Source organism: Oncorhynchus mykiss, chromosome 1 (assembly GCF_057628025.1).
Source record: "Oncorhynchus mykiss isolate SJ-2025 chromosome 1, ASM5762802v1, whole genome shotgun sequence".
NCBI lineage: Eukaryota > Metazoa > Chordata > Actinopteri > Salmoniformes > Salmonidae > Oncorhynchus > Oncorhynchus mykiss.
Window position 1 is genome coordinate 57,438,291 of NC_143022.1, and position 13,976 is coordinate 57,452,266.

General features: G+C 43.0%; 1 protein-coding gene across 4 annotated transcripts in view; it reads left to right on the top strand.

Annotated features, from left to right (window-relative positions):
• The window catches only part of LOC110532453 (reelin), a 297,868-nt gene that overhangs the window by 282,364 nt on the left and 1,528 nt on the right, over positions 1 to 13,976 (top strand). For 2 of the 4 annotated variants that reach the window (XM_090234993.1, XM_090235001.1), the window contains exons 60-67: positions 109 to 284; positions 427 to 500; positions 3,811 to 3,972; positions 4,283 to 4,440; positions 4,774 to 4,993; positions 6,774 to 6,971; positions 9,078 to 9,176; positions 12,260 to 12,462. In XM_090234993.1, the coding sequence (XP_090091119.1) occupies positions 109 to 284; positions 427 to 500; positions 3,811 to 3,972; positions 4,283 to 4,440; positions 4,774 to 4,993; positions 6,774 to 6,971; positions 9,078 to 9,176; positions 12,260 to 12,386 (1,214 nt within the window). In that variant the 3' untranslated portion in view covers positions 12,387 to 12,462. Of the gene's footprint in view, positions 1 to 108; positions 285 to 426; positions 501 to 3,810; positions 3,973 to 4,282; positions 4,441 to 4,773; positions 4,994 to 6,773; positions 6,972 to 9,077; positions 9,177 to 12,259; positions 12,463 to 13,976 lie in introns of those variants that run through there. The other 2 variants (XM_090234988.1, XM_090234991.1) reach the window with 1 other exon arrangement.

Below are 13,976 nucleotides of genomic sequence, written 5' to 3' on the forward strand. Positions count from 1 at the left end.
TGTGGTTGATTGTGAAGGTGTCTTAAGCTTGCCATTCTACTCTCCTTATCTCTCTTGAATAACATTCTGAAATCTTCTGGATCCTCTCTCTCTCGCTCTCTCTCCCAGAGGGTGTGTCCCACGAGGAGAGCTGGAACTTCTATCCCAACGCGGTGCGTACGGCTGGATTTTGTGGCAACCCATCCTTCCACCTCTACTGGCCCAACAAGAACCAGGACAAAACACACAACATCCTAGCCACCCGAGAGCTTATAGTACAGCCTGGATACATCCTACAGTTCAAGGTGCTACATCTTAGCATTTACAACATGGCTACATTTGACAGTTTAAAATCATTATCATAATCTACAAACATAGAGGTCCAAGAATCGATCCCTGTGGAACCCCACAACTTACTTGTGGCTCTCTCTGTCACACTGTATGTAGATTGTGGTGGGCTGTGAGGCAGACAGCTGTGAAGACCACCATTCTGTCCTGCTGCAGTACAGAAAGGATGCCAGGTAGGAGAGATTTCTTCCTATGTGCTAATTTACAGTGCTGGGACAAATATAGTGGCACCCTTCCATTTTCTTAATTTGTCACCACACCATGTTATTGGATTTTATTTTTGTAAATTTAAGTTTACAATTTTAATTTAGAAAATGAAGACATGGCTTGGACATAATTCTTGGCCCCGGAGCTAGCACTTTTTTGTGTGCAGAATCTGCTCTAATCCTTCCAGGTTGGAGGGGTGCCCTTCACCAACTGCTGTTTTCAGCTCTAGCCATAGGTTATGGATGGGATTCAGATCTGGACTCTTCACTGGCATCTCCAGTTTCTTGAACCATTCCAGGGTGCATTTGATGAGTGTTTGGGGTTGTTGTCCTGAATGCAGACCCAGAACCTTCAACAGAGCTACAGTTTTTCAAATCAAATAAAAAAAAAATAGTAAAATTGTATTTGTAATAAGCACCGAATACAACTGGTGTAGACTTTACGGTGAAATGTATGTTTACGAGCCTTTCCCAACAATACATAGTTAAAAATAAAATAGAAACACAAAATGAGTAAAATAAAATGTACAATAATGTACATACACAGGGAGTACCAGCACCAGATCAATGTGCTGTAATCACTGCCAAAGGTGCTTCAACAAAGTACTGAATAAAGGGTCTGAATACTTATGTACTATTTCAGTTGTTGTTTTTAATACATTTGCAAAAAAAATCTAAAAAGGTGTTTTTGCTTTGAGATTATTGGGAATTGTGTTGATTGACGGGGAAAAAATAAATGTCATCCATTTTAGAATAATGCTGTAAGGTAACAGAATGTGGAAAGAGTCAAGGGATCTGAATATTTTCCGTAATCACTATGTACATGAAGGCAGGGTAAAGTGACTAGACATCAGGATAAATAATAATAAGAGTCAAATAAAGAACAGAGTAGCAGCAGCAAATGATGAGTGAAAAAGTGTGTGAGTGTGAACTTCTCAAACTCAACTGAACAAGCCAAAGATTGGAAAGCAGCTGCGGTCATCCCCCTCTTCAAAGGGGGGGGACACTCTTGACCCAAACTGCTACAGACCTATATCTATCCTACCATGCCTTTCTAAGGTCTTCGAAAGCCAAGTCAACAAACAGATTACCGACCATTTCGAATCTCACCATACCTTCTCTGCTATGCAATCTGGTTTCAGAGCTGGTCATGGGTGCACCTCAGCCACGCTCAAGGTCCTAAACGATATCTTAACCGCCATCGATAAGAAACATTACTGTGCAGCCGTATTCATTGATCTGGCCAAGGCTTTCGACTCTGTCAATCACCACATCCTCATCGGCAGACTCAACAGCCTTGGTTTCTCAAATGATTGCCTCGCCTGGTTCACCAACTACTTCTCTGATAGAGTTCAGTGTGTCAAATCGGAGGGTCTGTTGTCCGGACCTCTGGCAGTCTCTATGGGGGTGCCACAGGGTTCAATTCTTGGACCGACTCTCTTCTCTGTATACATCAATGAGGTCGCTCTTGCTGCTGGTGAGTCTCTGATCCACCTCTACGCAGACGACACCATTCTGTATACTTCCGGCCCTTCTTTGGACACTGTGTTAACAACCCTCCAGGCAAGCTTCAATGCCATACAACTCTCCTTCCGTGGCCTCCAATTGCTCTTAAATACAAGTAAAACTAAATGCATGCTCTTCAACCGATCGCTACCTGCACCTACCCGCCTGTCCAACATCACTACTCTGGACGGCTCTGACTTAGAATACGTGGACAACTACAAATACTTAGGTGTCTGGTTAGACTGTAAACTCTCCTTCCAGACCCATATCAAACATCTCCAATCCAAAGTTAAATCTAGAATTGGCTTCCTATTTCGCAACAAAGCATCCTTCACTCATGCTGCCAAACATACCCTTGTAAAACTGACCATCCTACCAATCCTCGACTTTGGCGATGTCATTTACAAAATAGCCTCCAATACCCTACTCAACAAATTGGATGCAGTCTATCACAGTGCAATCCGTTTTGTCACCAAAGCCCCATATACTACCCACCATTGCGACCTGTACGCTCTCGTTGGCTGGCCCTCGCTTCATACTCGTCGCCAAACCCACTGGCTCCATGTCATCTACAAGACCCTGCTGGGTAAAGTCCCCCCTTATCTCAGCTCGCTGGTCACCATAGCATCTCCCACCTGTAGCACACGCTCCAGCAGGTATATCTCTCTAGTCACCCCCAAAACCAATTCTTTCTTTGGCCGCCTCTCTTTCCAGTTCTCTGCTGCCAATGACTGGAACGAACTACAAAAATCTCTGAAACTGGAAACACTTATCTCCCTCACTAGCTTTAAGCACCAACTGTCAGAGAAACTCACAGATTACTGCACCTGTACATAGCCCACCTATAATTTAGCCCAAACAACTACCTCTTTCCCAACTGTATTTAATTTATTTATTTATTTTGCTCCTTTGCACCCCATTATTTTTATTTCTACTTTGCACATTCTTCCATTGCAAAACTACCATTCCAGTGTTTTACTTGCTATATTGTATTTACCTTGCCACCATGGCCTTTTTTGCCTTTACCTCTCTTCTCACCTCATTTGCTCACATTGTATGTAGACTTGTTTATACTGTATTATTGACTGTATGTTTGTTTTACTCCATGTGTAACAAACTCTGTGTCGTTGTATCTGTCGAACTGCTTTGCTTTATCTTGGCCAGGTCGCAATTGTAAATGAGAACTTGTTCTCAACTTGCCTACTTGGTTAAATAAAGGTAAAATAAAAAAAAATAAAAAAATAAAAAGCCTAAATCCTGGGAAAACTTTTATGTGGACCAATTTAACAAAATTAGAGTTATTTGGCAATACAGATCAATGCTGTGTTTACTGACGACCAAATTAAGCATTCAATGAAAATAATAGCCTCCATACAATCGAAGATGGGGGAGGTTTTGTAATGCTGCGGGGTTGCTTTGCTGCTTCTGGTACTGTAGTCCTTGAACACGTGCAAGGCATCATAAAATCAGCAGATTATCAGGTGTTTTTGAGTCGATGTTCAACTCAGTGTCCAGAAACAGGGTCTCCATTGAACATTGTGGATCTTCCAGCAGGACAACGACCCAAACCCACATCTTAAAGCACCCAGGAATGGTTCATAAAGAGACGCTGGACTCTTTTGGAGTGGCCAGATATGATTCACATCCATAACCTATGGCGAGAGCTGGAGACAGCCCTTGGTGGAGGGCACCCCTCCAACATTTAAGGATTAGAGCAGTTTACAATACAATCCTCTTTCTTCCTTCCCTCTCCACCCTCTCTTCTCTCCAGGTCTGACTCATGGCAGCTGGTCCAGTCAGAGTGTCTTCCCTCCTCTGTGAACAATGTGGGCTGCTCTCCCTTCATGTTCCATGAATCTACCATCTACAGTCCTGTCAACAGCTCTACCTGGACAAGAGTCACTGTCCAGCTGCCTGACCACGTCTCCTCAGGGTAGGACCGCTTTTGCAAATTAGCCTTTTGCCACTCACTAAGCTAGCAACGTAACAAATTGGCTAATGATGTTTGTTGTGGGTAACTAAATGTGAGTATTCCATGCAGGAGCAGAACAGTTCTCTGTAAGAGAAGAGAAGCTTCTGAACCAGCATTTTATTTCTTTGTCTGAAGGGTGATCAAGGCTGTTATCAACGAGCTTCTATAAGGAACATTTTTGTCTGTAAAGAGTATCTCTCTCAGTTCCGCTCTTTCTTGTCACAGCTCTATAACTATTTTTCTCTCTCACACTCTCACCCTTCTCCTGCAGTGCCACACAGTTCCGTTGGATCCAGAAGGAGGGTGTTGGCGAGCGTCACGGCTGGGGGGTGGACCACATGTACATTGGGGAGGCGTGCCCAGGGCTGTGTAGTGGTCATGGTTACTGTACTAGCGGAGTGGTCTGTATCTGTGACGAGGGACACCATGGTGGGTCTGACTGAGTACCACACAAACACTAACCGTAGGGGCCAGTACAATGTTCCCTTTGACTGACAGCTAGCATTCATATTGGTTCAACTTGATTCTTTATGCATTCAAATGTTAGGAGTGTTCCTAGTGTCTCTCATCTAAAATGTAGTGCGCCACGGTTGGGGTCAATTCCATTTCAATTCAGTCAATTATGGAAGTAAACTGAAATTCCAAATTCCAAATCCTCATTGCTTTTCAATCAAATATATATGTATATTATTTAATGGACCCCAACTCTGCAGCACCACAATCTAAACAAACCACCCTTTCTTTCTCTCCTCCATCTCCCAGGTGATGACTGCTCCCTGTCCGTCAGTGACCTACCCAGCTCCATAAAGGATAACTTTGAGTCAGGTAGCATGTCAGAGGAGAGCTGGCAACTCATCCAGGGTGGCGGGGTGGGAAGTGGGTGTGGTCAGCTTTCTCCCCACGCCCACGGTGACTCGCTCTACTTCAACGGCTGTAAGATGAGGCAGGCTGTCACCAAGCCACTCGACCTGACACGAGCCAGGTAGGGTTGGACAATGGATTGTACTGTGCTGTACTAGCCTAGTCTTGCCAAATACTAAAGGGACAGTGAGAGATGCTCATTATACAGTAGAAGATTATACTGTACAGTAGCTGTAAAATGAGCAGACCAAGCCTCTGGACCTCACATGAGACAAGTACTGAACAGGGGCGTCATACACCCCAAAAAGAGGGCACAAAGTATGTGAGGATGGCTGGGCGGTGGAGAATTTAGTATTTTTCAAACACCTGAATCAGCTTTTTCCTGCAATCTAGAGCCAAAATCATTATGCTTAATTCTATGTCAAAAATATGTCTATTTTTCTGCTTGTCTAAGCACACCTCTTGAACTGGCTGTATCCAGCTGACTGTTTTTTCTATTTTTAGTTATTGCTTGCTTTTCTAAAGTCTACCAACCTTGCCAGCAGGCACGCCATTTAACCTCTCTAGGGGGTGTGGGACGCAACGTCCCACCTGGCCAACATGCAGTGAAATTGCAGAGCGCCAAATTCAAAAACAGTAATACTCATTATAAAAATTCATAAAACATACACTGTTATACATCGGTTTAAAGATTAACTTCTTGTTAATCCAACCACAGTGTCAGATTTCAAAAAGGCTTTACGGCGAAAGCATACCATGCGATTATCTGAGAACAGCGCCAAGCAGACAAATCATTACAAACAGTTACCAGCCAAGTAGAGGAGATACATAAGTCAGAAATAGTGATAAAAGTAATCACTTACTTTCCCATTTACTCAATAAATGTTTGTTTTGTTCAATAAAGTCCCTCTTTATATCCAAAAACCTCAGTTTTGTTCAGTAATCCACAGGCTCAAAGGCAGTCACTACAGACAGACGAAAAATCCGAAAAATATCAGTAAAGTGTGTAGAAACATGTCATACGTTGTTTATAATCAATCCTCAGGTTGTTTTTAGTCATAATAATCAATAACATTTCAACCGGACAATAGCTCCGTCAATATAAAAGGAAAACAAGAAAGACACTGCAGTGTCCACTCATTCAGTGGTCCTACTCCTTCATTTTTCAAAATACAAGCCTGAAACATTTTCTAAAGACTGTTGACATCTAGTGGAAGCCATAGGAAGTGAAATTTGAGTCCTAAGTCAATGGATACTGTAATGGCATTCAATAGAAAACTACAAACATAAAAAAATCCCACTTCCTGGATGGATTTTTCACAGGTTTCCTCCTGCCATATCAGTTATGTTATACTCAGACATTATTTGTACAATATTGGAAACTTTAGAGTGTTTTCTATCCAAAGCTGCCAATTATATGCATATCCTAGCTTCTGGGCCTGAGTGGCAGGCAGTTTACTTTGGGCACGTTTTTCATCCGGAGGTGAAAATAGTGCCCCCTACCCTAGTGAGGCTAAGAGGGTTAGACAAGCTAGCTACTCTTGGTTGATAGCATGACATGTCTTCTTGGTAGATGGCTATGAGGTTGGGAGATTGGGAACTTATCTGGACTAGCTAAAGCCAACTTAATAAAATTGCTGTGGCTAGTAGTATTACAGAATTTTTTTAAACGTACAGCACAAATCTGTGGTGGCACGTGCCCCCTATGGCATGAAGCCTATTCTAGCTCATCCTAGCCTAGCCTAGCCCAGCCTAGCCTAACTAATCCTAGCCAAGGCCAATGAGAGGTCAATATACAGCAGGACTAAGATGGAAAACTTGGAGCCTACATTTGGTAGGACAAAAATACCAAGGCAATCTTACAATTTTTTCTCTCTCACTCTCCCCTCCTCCACCCACAGTAAGATCATGTTCGTCCTGCAGATAGGTAGTGTGTCCCAGACAGACAGTTGTAACACAGCCCTGGACCAGCCTGACACAGTGGACAGAGCTGTGCTGCTACAGTACACTGTCAATAATGGAGTTAGCTGGCACGTGATCGCCCAGCACCAGCCCAAAGACTTCATCAAGGCCCAGAGAGTGTCCTACAACATCCCACTGTGAGTGAACCTATACATACAGAGATGTTTTTCCTTTCAATAAAAGTTTATTTCATTTAGATGTACATTGTCTAAACACACATTAATACTGACACACAGCTCTTACTCAGTTTCTGTGATTCCTTACGTCCTTGCCCCAATATATCCAATATTAATGTTCTAGACACGTTTCATTGGAACGTTTCACGAACATTACTGTGTCTAGTTTTCTGAGGGTTAGGACAAAATGCTATCCACGTCCTATCAAACGTACAATTTATTAATGTTCTAGACACGTTTCAGTTGTCAGGAAGTCACCTGATGGTCCCAAAGAAATGTTCTCATTGCACGTCATGCCTTGTTACTGTTGGCTCTGATTAATGAACCACTGATCCATTCACAGCTCTTTCTCTGTTGGCAAAGTTAGGAACACAGTAATTATACAGTAATTATTATTCATCATGTCCTCACTTGTGATTTGAACTCACAACCTCTTGGTTCACTGCATTCCAATATTTCTACTATGCCACCATGTCTGTCAGTTATCAGTTAATCTGACTACTCTCTCATCATTGATTTGATTTACTCATTTCAGCAAGGACTTTCTGTATAGTGCTCTAATGTTGTCTGAGGCATTTCACCCTGTTCTAATGTTACTCCTGAATCTCTATGATCCATAAAATAGTTTTTCTTCTGTGTACAAAGCACATTTTTTGTCCATTAAAATAACATCACATTGATCAGAAATACAGTGTAGACATTGTTAATGTTGTAAATTACTTTTGTAGCTGGAAACAGACGATTATTTATGGAATATCTACATAGACGTATTATAGACCCATTGACCCATTATCAGCATATTATAGACCCATAGACCCATTAGCAGCAACCATCACTCCTGTGTTCCAATGGCACGTTGTGTTAGCTAATCCAAGTTTATCATTTTAAAAGGCTAATTGATCATTAGAAGACCCTTTTGCAATTATGTTAGCACAGCTGAAAACTGTTGTTCTGATTAAAGAAGCAATACAACTGTCCGTCATTAGAATAGTGGAGTATCTGGAGCATCAGCATTTGTGGGTTAGGTTATAGGCTAAAAAACAACCAACTTTATTCTGAAACTCGTCAGTCTATTCTTGTTCTGAGAAATGAAGGCTAATCCATCCGAGAAATTGCCAAGAAACTGAAGATCTCGTACAATGCTGTGTACTACTTCCGTCACAGAACAGTGCAAACTGTCTCTAACCAGAATGGAAAAAGGAGTGGGAGACCCTGGTGCACAACTAAGCAAGAAGACAAGTACATTAGAGTGTCTAGTTTGAGAAACAGACGCCTCACAAATCTTCAACTGGCAGCTTCATTAAATAGCACCTGCAAAACACCCGTCTCAACGTCAACAGTGAAGAGGCAACTCCGGGATGCTGACCTTCTAGGCAGATTTCCTCTGTCCAGTGTCTGTGTTCTTTTGCCCATCTTAATATTTTCTTATTATTGGCCAGTCTGAGATATGGCTTTTTCTTTGCAACTCTGCCTAGAAGGCCAGCACCCCATAGTCGCCTCTTCGCTGTTGACATTGAGACTGATAAACTTGGATTAGCTTACACAACATTTCTCCCATTCTCTGCAGATCCTTCTCTGCAGGTCTCTCGATCCTGACTAGTCTTCCAGTCACTGAAGATTGATGAGGAAAACATTTAATTGAATCCATTTTAGAATAAGGCTGTAACGTAACAAAATGTGGAAAAAGGGAAGGAGTCTGAATGCTTTCCTAATGCGCTGTATAATGATGAAAAAATAAAACTGGACACAGGAAAGTTCTTGCAAAGTTCCCATAAAACGTGTCTAGAACATTACTATTGAATATTCTGAGAACATGGTAACCACGTTCTGGGTAAGCTCTGTTTGACATTAAGGGAATGTTCTCTTGGAAACAGTTATTGCACTTCACTGGAACATTCCTTTCGAAAACATTAGATATTACCCAATAACGCTTAATCAAACGTTCAGTTGTGGGAACATTTGGGAACATTTGTTTTAAGCTAGGTAGAGAGGACATGAGTGATCAAGGAAATAATAATTGAGAAAGACCCACACCCATTCTTAATCTCTGACCTCTAACTTTCACAGAGAAGCGAGAGCTAAAGGGGTGGAGCTGCGGTGGTGGCAGCCCCGTCACGACGGTGTGGGACATGACCAGTGGGCGCTGGACCATGTGGAAGTAGTTCTGTGAGTATCTCCAACCATCCTAGTAACCCCTGGTTCCTTATTCCCCTAACAATCCCCCAGGCTGTTCTCAAAACCGCCCCGTTTTTAGGCTCAATCTGCCAGTCTGTCGTGTTCCTAATTTTTTGTACACTCAGTGTAATTCATATGAAATGCTAGGAATTGCAATTCAAGCAAGCATTATACAGTGGGGCAAAAAAGTATTTAGTCAGACATCAATTGCGCAAGTTCTCCCACTTAAAAAGATGAGAGAGGCCTGTAATTTTCATCATAGGTACACTTCAACTATGACAGACAAAATGAGAAGAAAGAAATCCAGAAAATCACATTGTAGGATTTTTTATGAATTTATTTGCAATAACAAAAATAACAAAATTTGGTCAATAACAAAAGTTTATCTCCATACTTTGTTATATACCCTTTGTTGGCAATGACAGAGGTCAAACGTTTTCTGTAAGTCTTCACAAGGTTTTCACACACTGTTGCTGGTATTTTGGCCCATTCCTCCATGCAGATCTCCTCTAGAGCAGTGATGTTTTGGGGCTGTTGCTGGGCAACACGGACTTTCAACTCCCTCCAAAGATTTTCTATGGGGTTGAGATCTGGAGACTGGCTAGGTCACTCCGGAACCTTGAAATGCTTCTTACGAAGCCACTCCTTTGTTGCCCGGGCGGTGTATTTGGGATCATTGTCATGCTGAAAGACCCAGCCATGTTTCATCTTCAATGCCCTTGCTGATGGAAGGAGGTTTTCACTCAAAATCTCACGATACATGACCCCATTCATTCTTCCCTTTACACGGATCAGTCGTCCTGGTCCCTTTGCAGAAAAACAGCCCCAAAGCATGATGTTTCCACCCCCATGCTTCACAGTAGGTATGGTGTTCTTTGGATGCAACTCAGCATTCTTTGTCCTCCAAACACGGCGAGTTGAGTTCTATTTTGGTTTCATCTGACCATATGACATTCTCCCAATCTTCTTCTGGATCATCCAAATGCTCTCTAACAAACTTCAGACAGGCCTGGACATGTACTGGCTTAAGCAGGGGGACACGTCTGGCACTGCAGGATAGGAGTCCCTGGCAGCGTAGTGTGTTACTGATGGTAGGCTTTGTTACTTTGGTCCCAGCTCTCTGCAGGTCATTCACTAGGTCCCCCCGTGTGGTTCTGGGATTTTTGCTCACCGTTCTTGTGATCATTTTGACCCCACGGGGTGAGATCTTGCATGGAGCCCCAGATCGAGGGAGATTATCAGTGGTCTTTTATGTCTTCCATTTCCTAATAATTGCTCCCACAGTTGATTTCTCCAAACCAAGCTGCTTAGCTATTGCAGTTTCAGTCTTCCCAGCCTGGTGCAAGTCTACAATTTTGTTTCTGGTGTCCTTTGACAGCTCTTTGGTCTTGGCCATAGTGGAGTGTGACTGTTTGAGGTTGTGGACAGGTGCCTTTTATACTGATAACAAGTTCAAACAGGTGCCATTAATACAGGTAACGAGTGGAGGACAGAGGAGCCTCATAAAGAAGTTACAGGTCTGTGAGAGCCAGAAATCTTGCTTGTTTGTAGGTGACCAAATACTTATTTTCCACCATAATTTGCAAATAAATTCATTAAAAATCCTACAATGTGATTTTCTGGAATTTTTTTCTCATTTTGTCTGTCATAGTTGAAGTGTACCTATGATGAGAATTACAGGCCTCTCTCATATTTTTAAGTGGGAGAACTTGCACAATTGGTGGCTGACTAAATACTGTTTTGCCCCACTGTACATTACAATTGGTACAATTGGTATGTTACGAATTTGCTAAATGTATGATATGTTATGAATTCACATGTTTTGTGGCTAACGTTAGCTAGGTGGTTAGGTGGCTAACGCTAAGTCTAGGCGTTAAGGTCAGTGTTAAGGTTGGGAGTTAGGTTCAAATGTGAAGGTTAGGGTTAGCGGAATGGTTAGCTAATATGCTAAGTAGTTGCAAAGTAGCTCAAATGTAGTAAGTAGTTGGTAATTAGCTAAAATTGTCCGTGATGAGATTTGAACATGCTACCCATCCACCCTGACCAACCACCCTGCGTCAGTTTTTGCCATAAGTAACCTTCTGTCTCACGAAACCATAACAATCGTAACACATTGAGTGTCGTATTTGCTTTTGCTATGTTACGTCTAGTCTATGAGACCAGGCTGCATAAGATGATATTGAATGTCATTAAGTGGCCAATACATTGCAAATGTTTCACATAAGTGACAGAATGTGTATGTATAGGCTTGATGTCCACAATGTTGTTCACTAAGTTGGTCCTGTCAGTGCTGGTGTCGTGAGTTGGCAAACAACAAGTACCCAATATAGTACAAATATTCACTGTTTAGGTTTATATGATATCTGTCTTACGTCACGGCAAAGCACACACATACAGTACACAATACACACAGTCCTTACATGAGCTGTCTCTGGTTTCGTTTGGCCTTGACCTGCACTCCTCCACTCCTACTCTCCCACTCCCATGGCTGGTTTTCAACATTCAACAACAGTGTCTGCTGAACAGAATAACTGTACGCGATCCTCACACTTCTCTCTTTTATTTCTGTCTCTCTGTCTCCCACCACCACCCCTCACACTCCTCTCCTCCTTTTCAATTGTTTCTTTCGTCATCCCGTGCCTCTCCTACCTGGCCTCACAATCACGAACGTGTGACCATACTCCTCCTTTTCCTCCTCCTCTACCTCCTCCCCTTCCAACGCTTCTTCCTCTGCCTGCGCTTATGCTTTTCTGCTACCTCATGTCTTATCATGGCTCCATCTCCTCCTTCCTCTTCCTTCCAATATCCCTTTTTTTCCTATTACTCCCTCTCTCGTTCTCTGTGGTGCATAATGGATGGATTGGTCCTCTCTTTCACTCCTCCATTTCCATCTGTTATTGTCTATCTATCGCTCTCTCTTTCTCTCTACATCCTTGGTCTCTTTTGCTTCTCTCTCACTCCCCTATTCCTTATTTTCTCTCTTGCTCTACCTCTCTCTGCATACTTCCTGCTCCCTCTTTCTTTCTCTACCCACCCTCTCTCTCCCTCCTCCCTGGCCCCCTTCGCCTCCCCAGGCGGCCGGGGTTCCTGCCCCCCCAGACCTTTCTGCGAGCCTGCAGCACCCCCCTCCACCCCCTCCTCCCCTCTTGCGCTCTAACCTCTGCTCTCTTCTGTATTCTGCTCCCTGTGGCATTGCTGTAGAGTCAGGTAAGTCTTCTGCCTCTCCCCTCCTGTGATACCCCCTCACCTTTCAGCTACACTCCTGACCCTCTTTTCTGTCAGCATCTCCTTCACCTTAATCCCCCACCCCACCTCCATAGAGGCACACTCACTATCATAACCCAGGTTCGGGCTCTTTCGAGTCCCATCCATGACACACAGACAGAGCTACAGTTCAGACAATACCGATAAATAATTTGAGGAAGCAGGTCTCTCAAAATGTAAAATATATAGCTTTTCTGAAGACCTCAATTGGTCTGCTTCGTGTTTGTGATATAATGCATCACTATATCAATGTTGGTTGCGCTCTTGCAGCCGTTGTGTTTTAAGTATGGGTTTTGTTTAATGTGGTTACATGTGTGCAGATCCTAGACACGTAGCACACTGTGAGGATGACACTGCCACACACAAGTTACACAGTTCAGGCACTGTAATATGGGTAACACACTTACCTCTTCATTCTAACCTGAACATCTAACATCATTATATTAATTAAACCCAACACACACTAGAATATAGAGCATAATGGCATAACTAAAGACTAAAGACCTAAAACTCATCAGCCCCCATCATCATCATCAGAGTAACCTCTTCCATCGAAGTCCTTGCATGGCTTTTTAAATCCACCGTTGCAAAGCTCCCCCCCACCTCCATGGCTGCCGGTCCATGAACCACAACCTTCTCTGAGTTTGTAGCTCCTGCCATACTGTCCCTCGCTTTTGTTAATGAGAAAAAAAAGAGAAAAAACAGAAGCGGCCAGACAGACATCCCATTTTAGTTAGCAAAGCACCCCAACACACCCTCACCCCATCCCCGTTTCTGCCACCCTCCGACCTTCAACCACACCCCTCCACCACACACCTCCCGACCCCCCAGAGGCCACTGGATGCACTCCAGGCTTACTGGCACCTCCCGCTGGACAGAAGATGCAATGACAGGCTAAGCAAGAAGCGCGATCTTCAATCACAGCTTCTTTTTGTGTCTAATTACCTTCTCTTTCAATGTATCTCCTCCCTCCCTCAATCCCCTGCACCTTTATTACTTTGATTTGTTTTTCCAAGTGATATGATGGCTGTTACTCTACGAACTCTGACCTCAAACACTCTCCTTCCTTAGATCCTTAGAACCGTGGTCAGAGTTAGAAAACCCCAGAACCCTGACCACATCTGTAGCTAATGTCTGTGACCGTGTCTGTAGCTCTCTAGCTAGTCTTGTGTCCTCTAGTTTTATGTTGTTCAATGTCTTGTCCTGTTGACCTGTCTGCTTATGATACTGCCATTGAGAACATGTCAATACATACAATATTGTTCATCTATAAGATGATGGTCACATACACATTTCAATATTCAGTAAGTAATGCACATCTTAAAAAAACAGTCCACCTTCCGCTAAATTGAATATCGTTTATGAGTGTTAGAGGTTATGTGTGAAACCCAATTGAAAATGCCAGCATGGATCTAGAAGTGTGTGAGCTTGCATATGAGAGTGTATGTGTGTACATGAAAGAGGGTGTCTGCATGAGTGAGTGTGTGGATACTGTTAATATCACTTCCTGGTCACTAATGGTCTCCC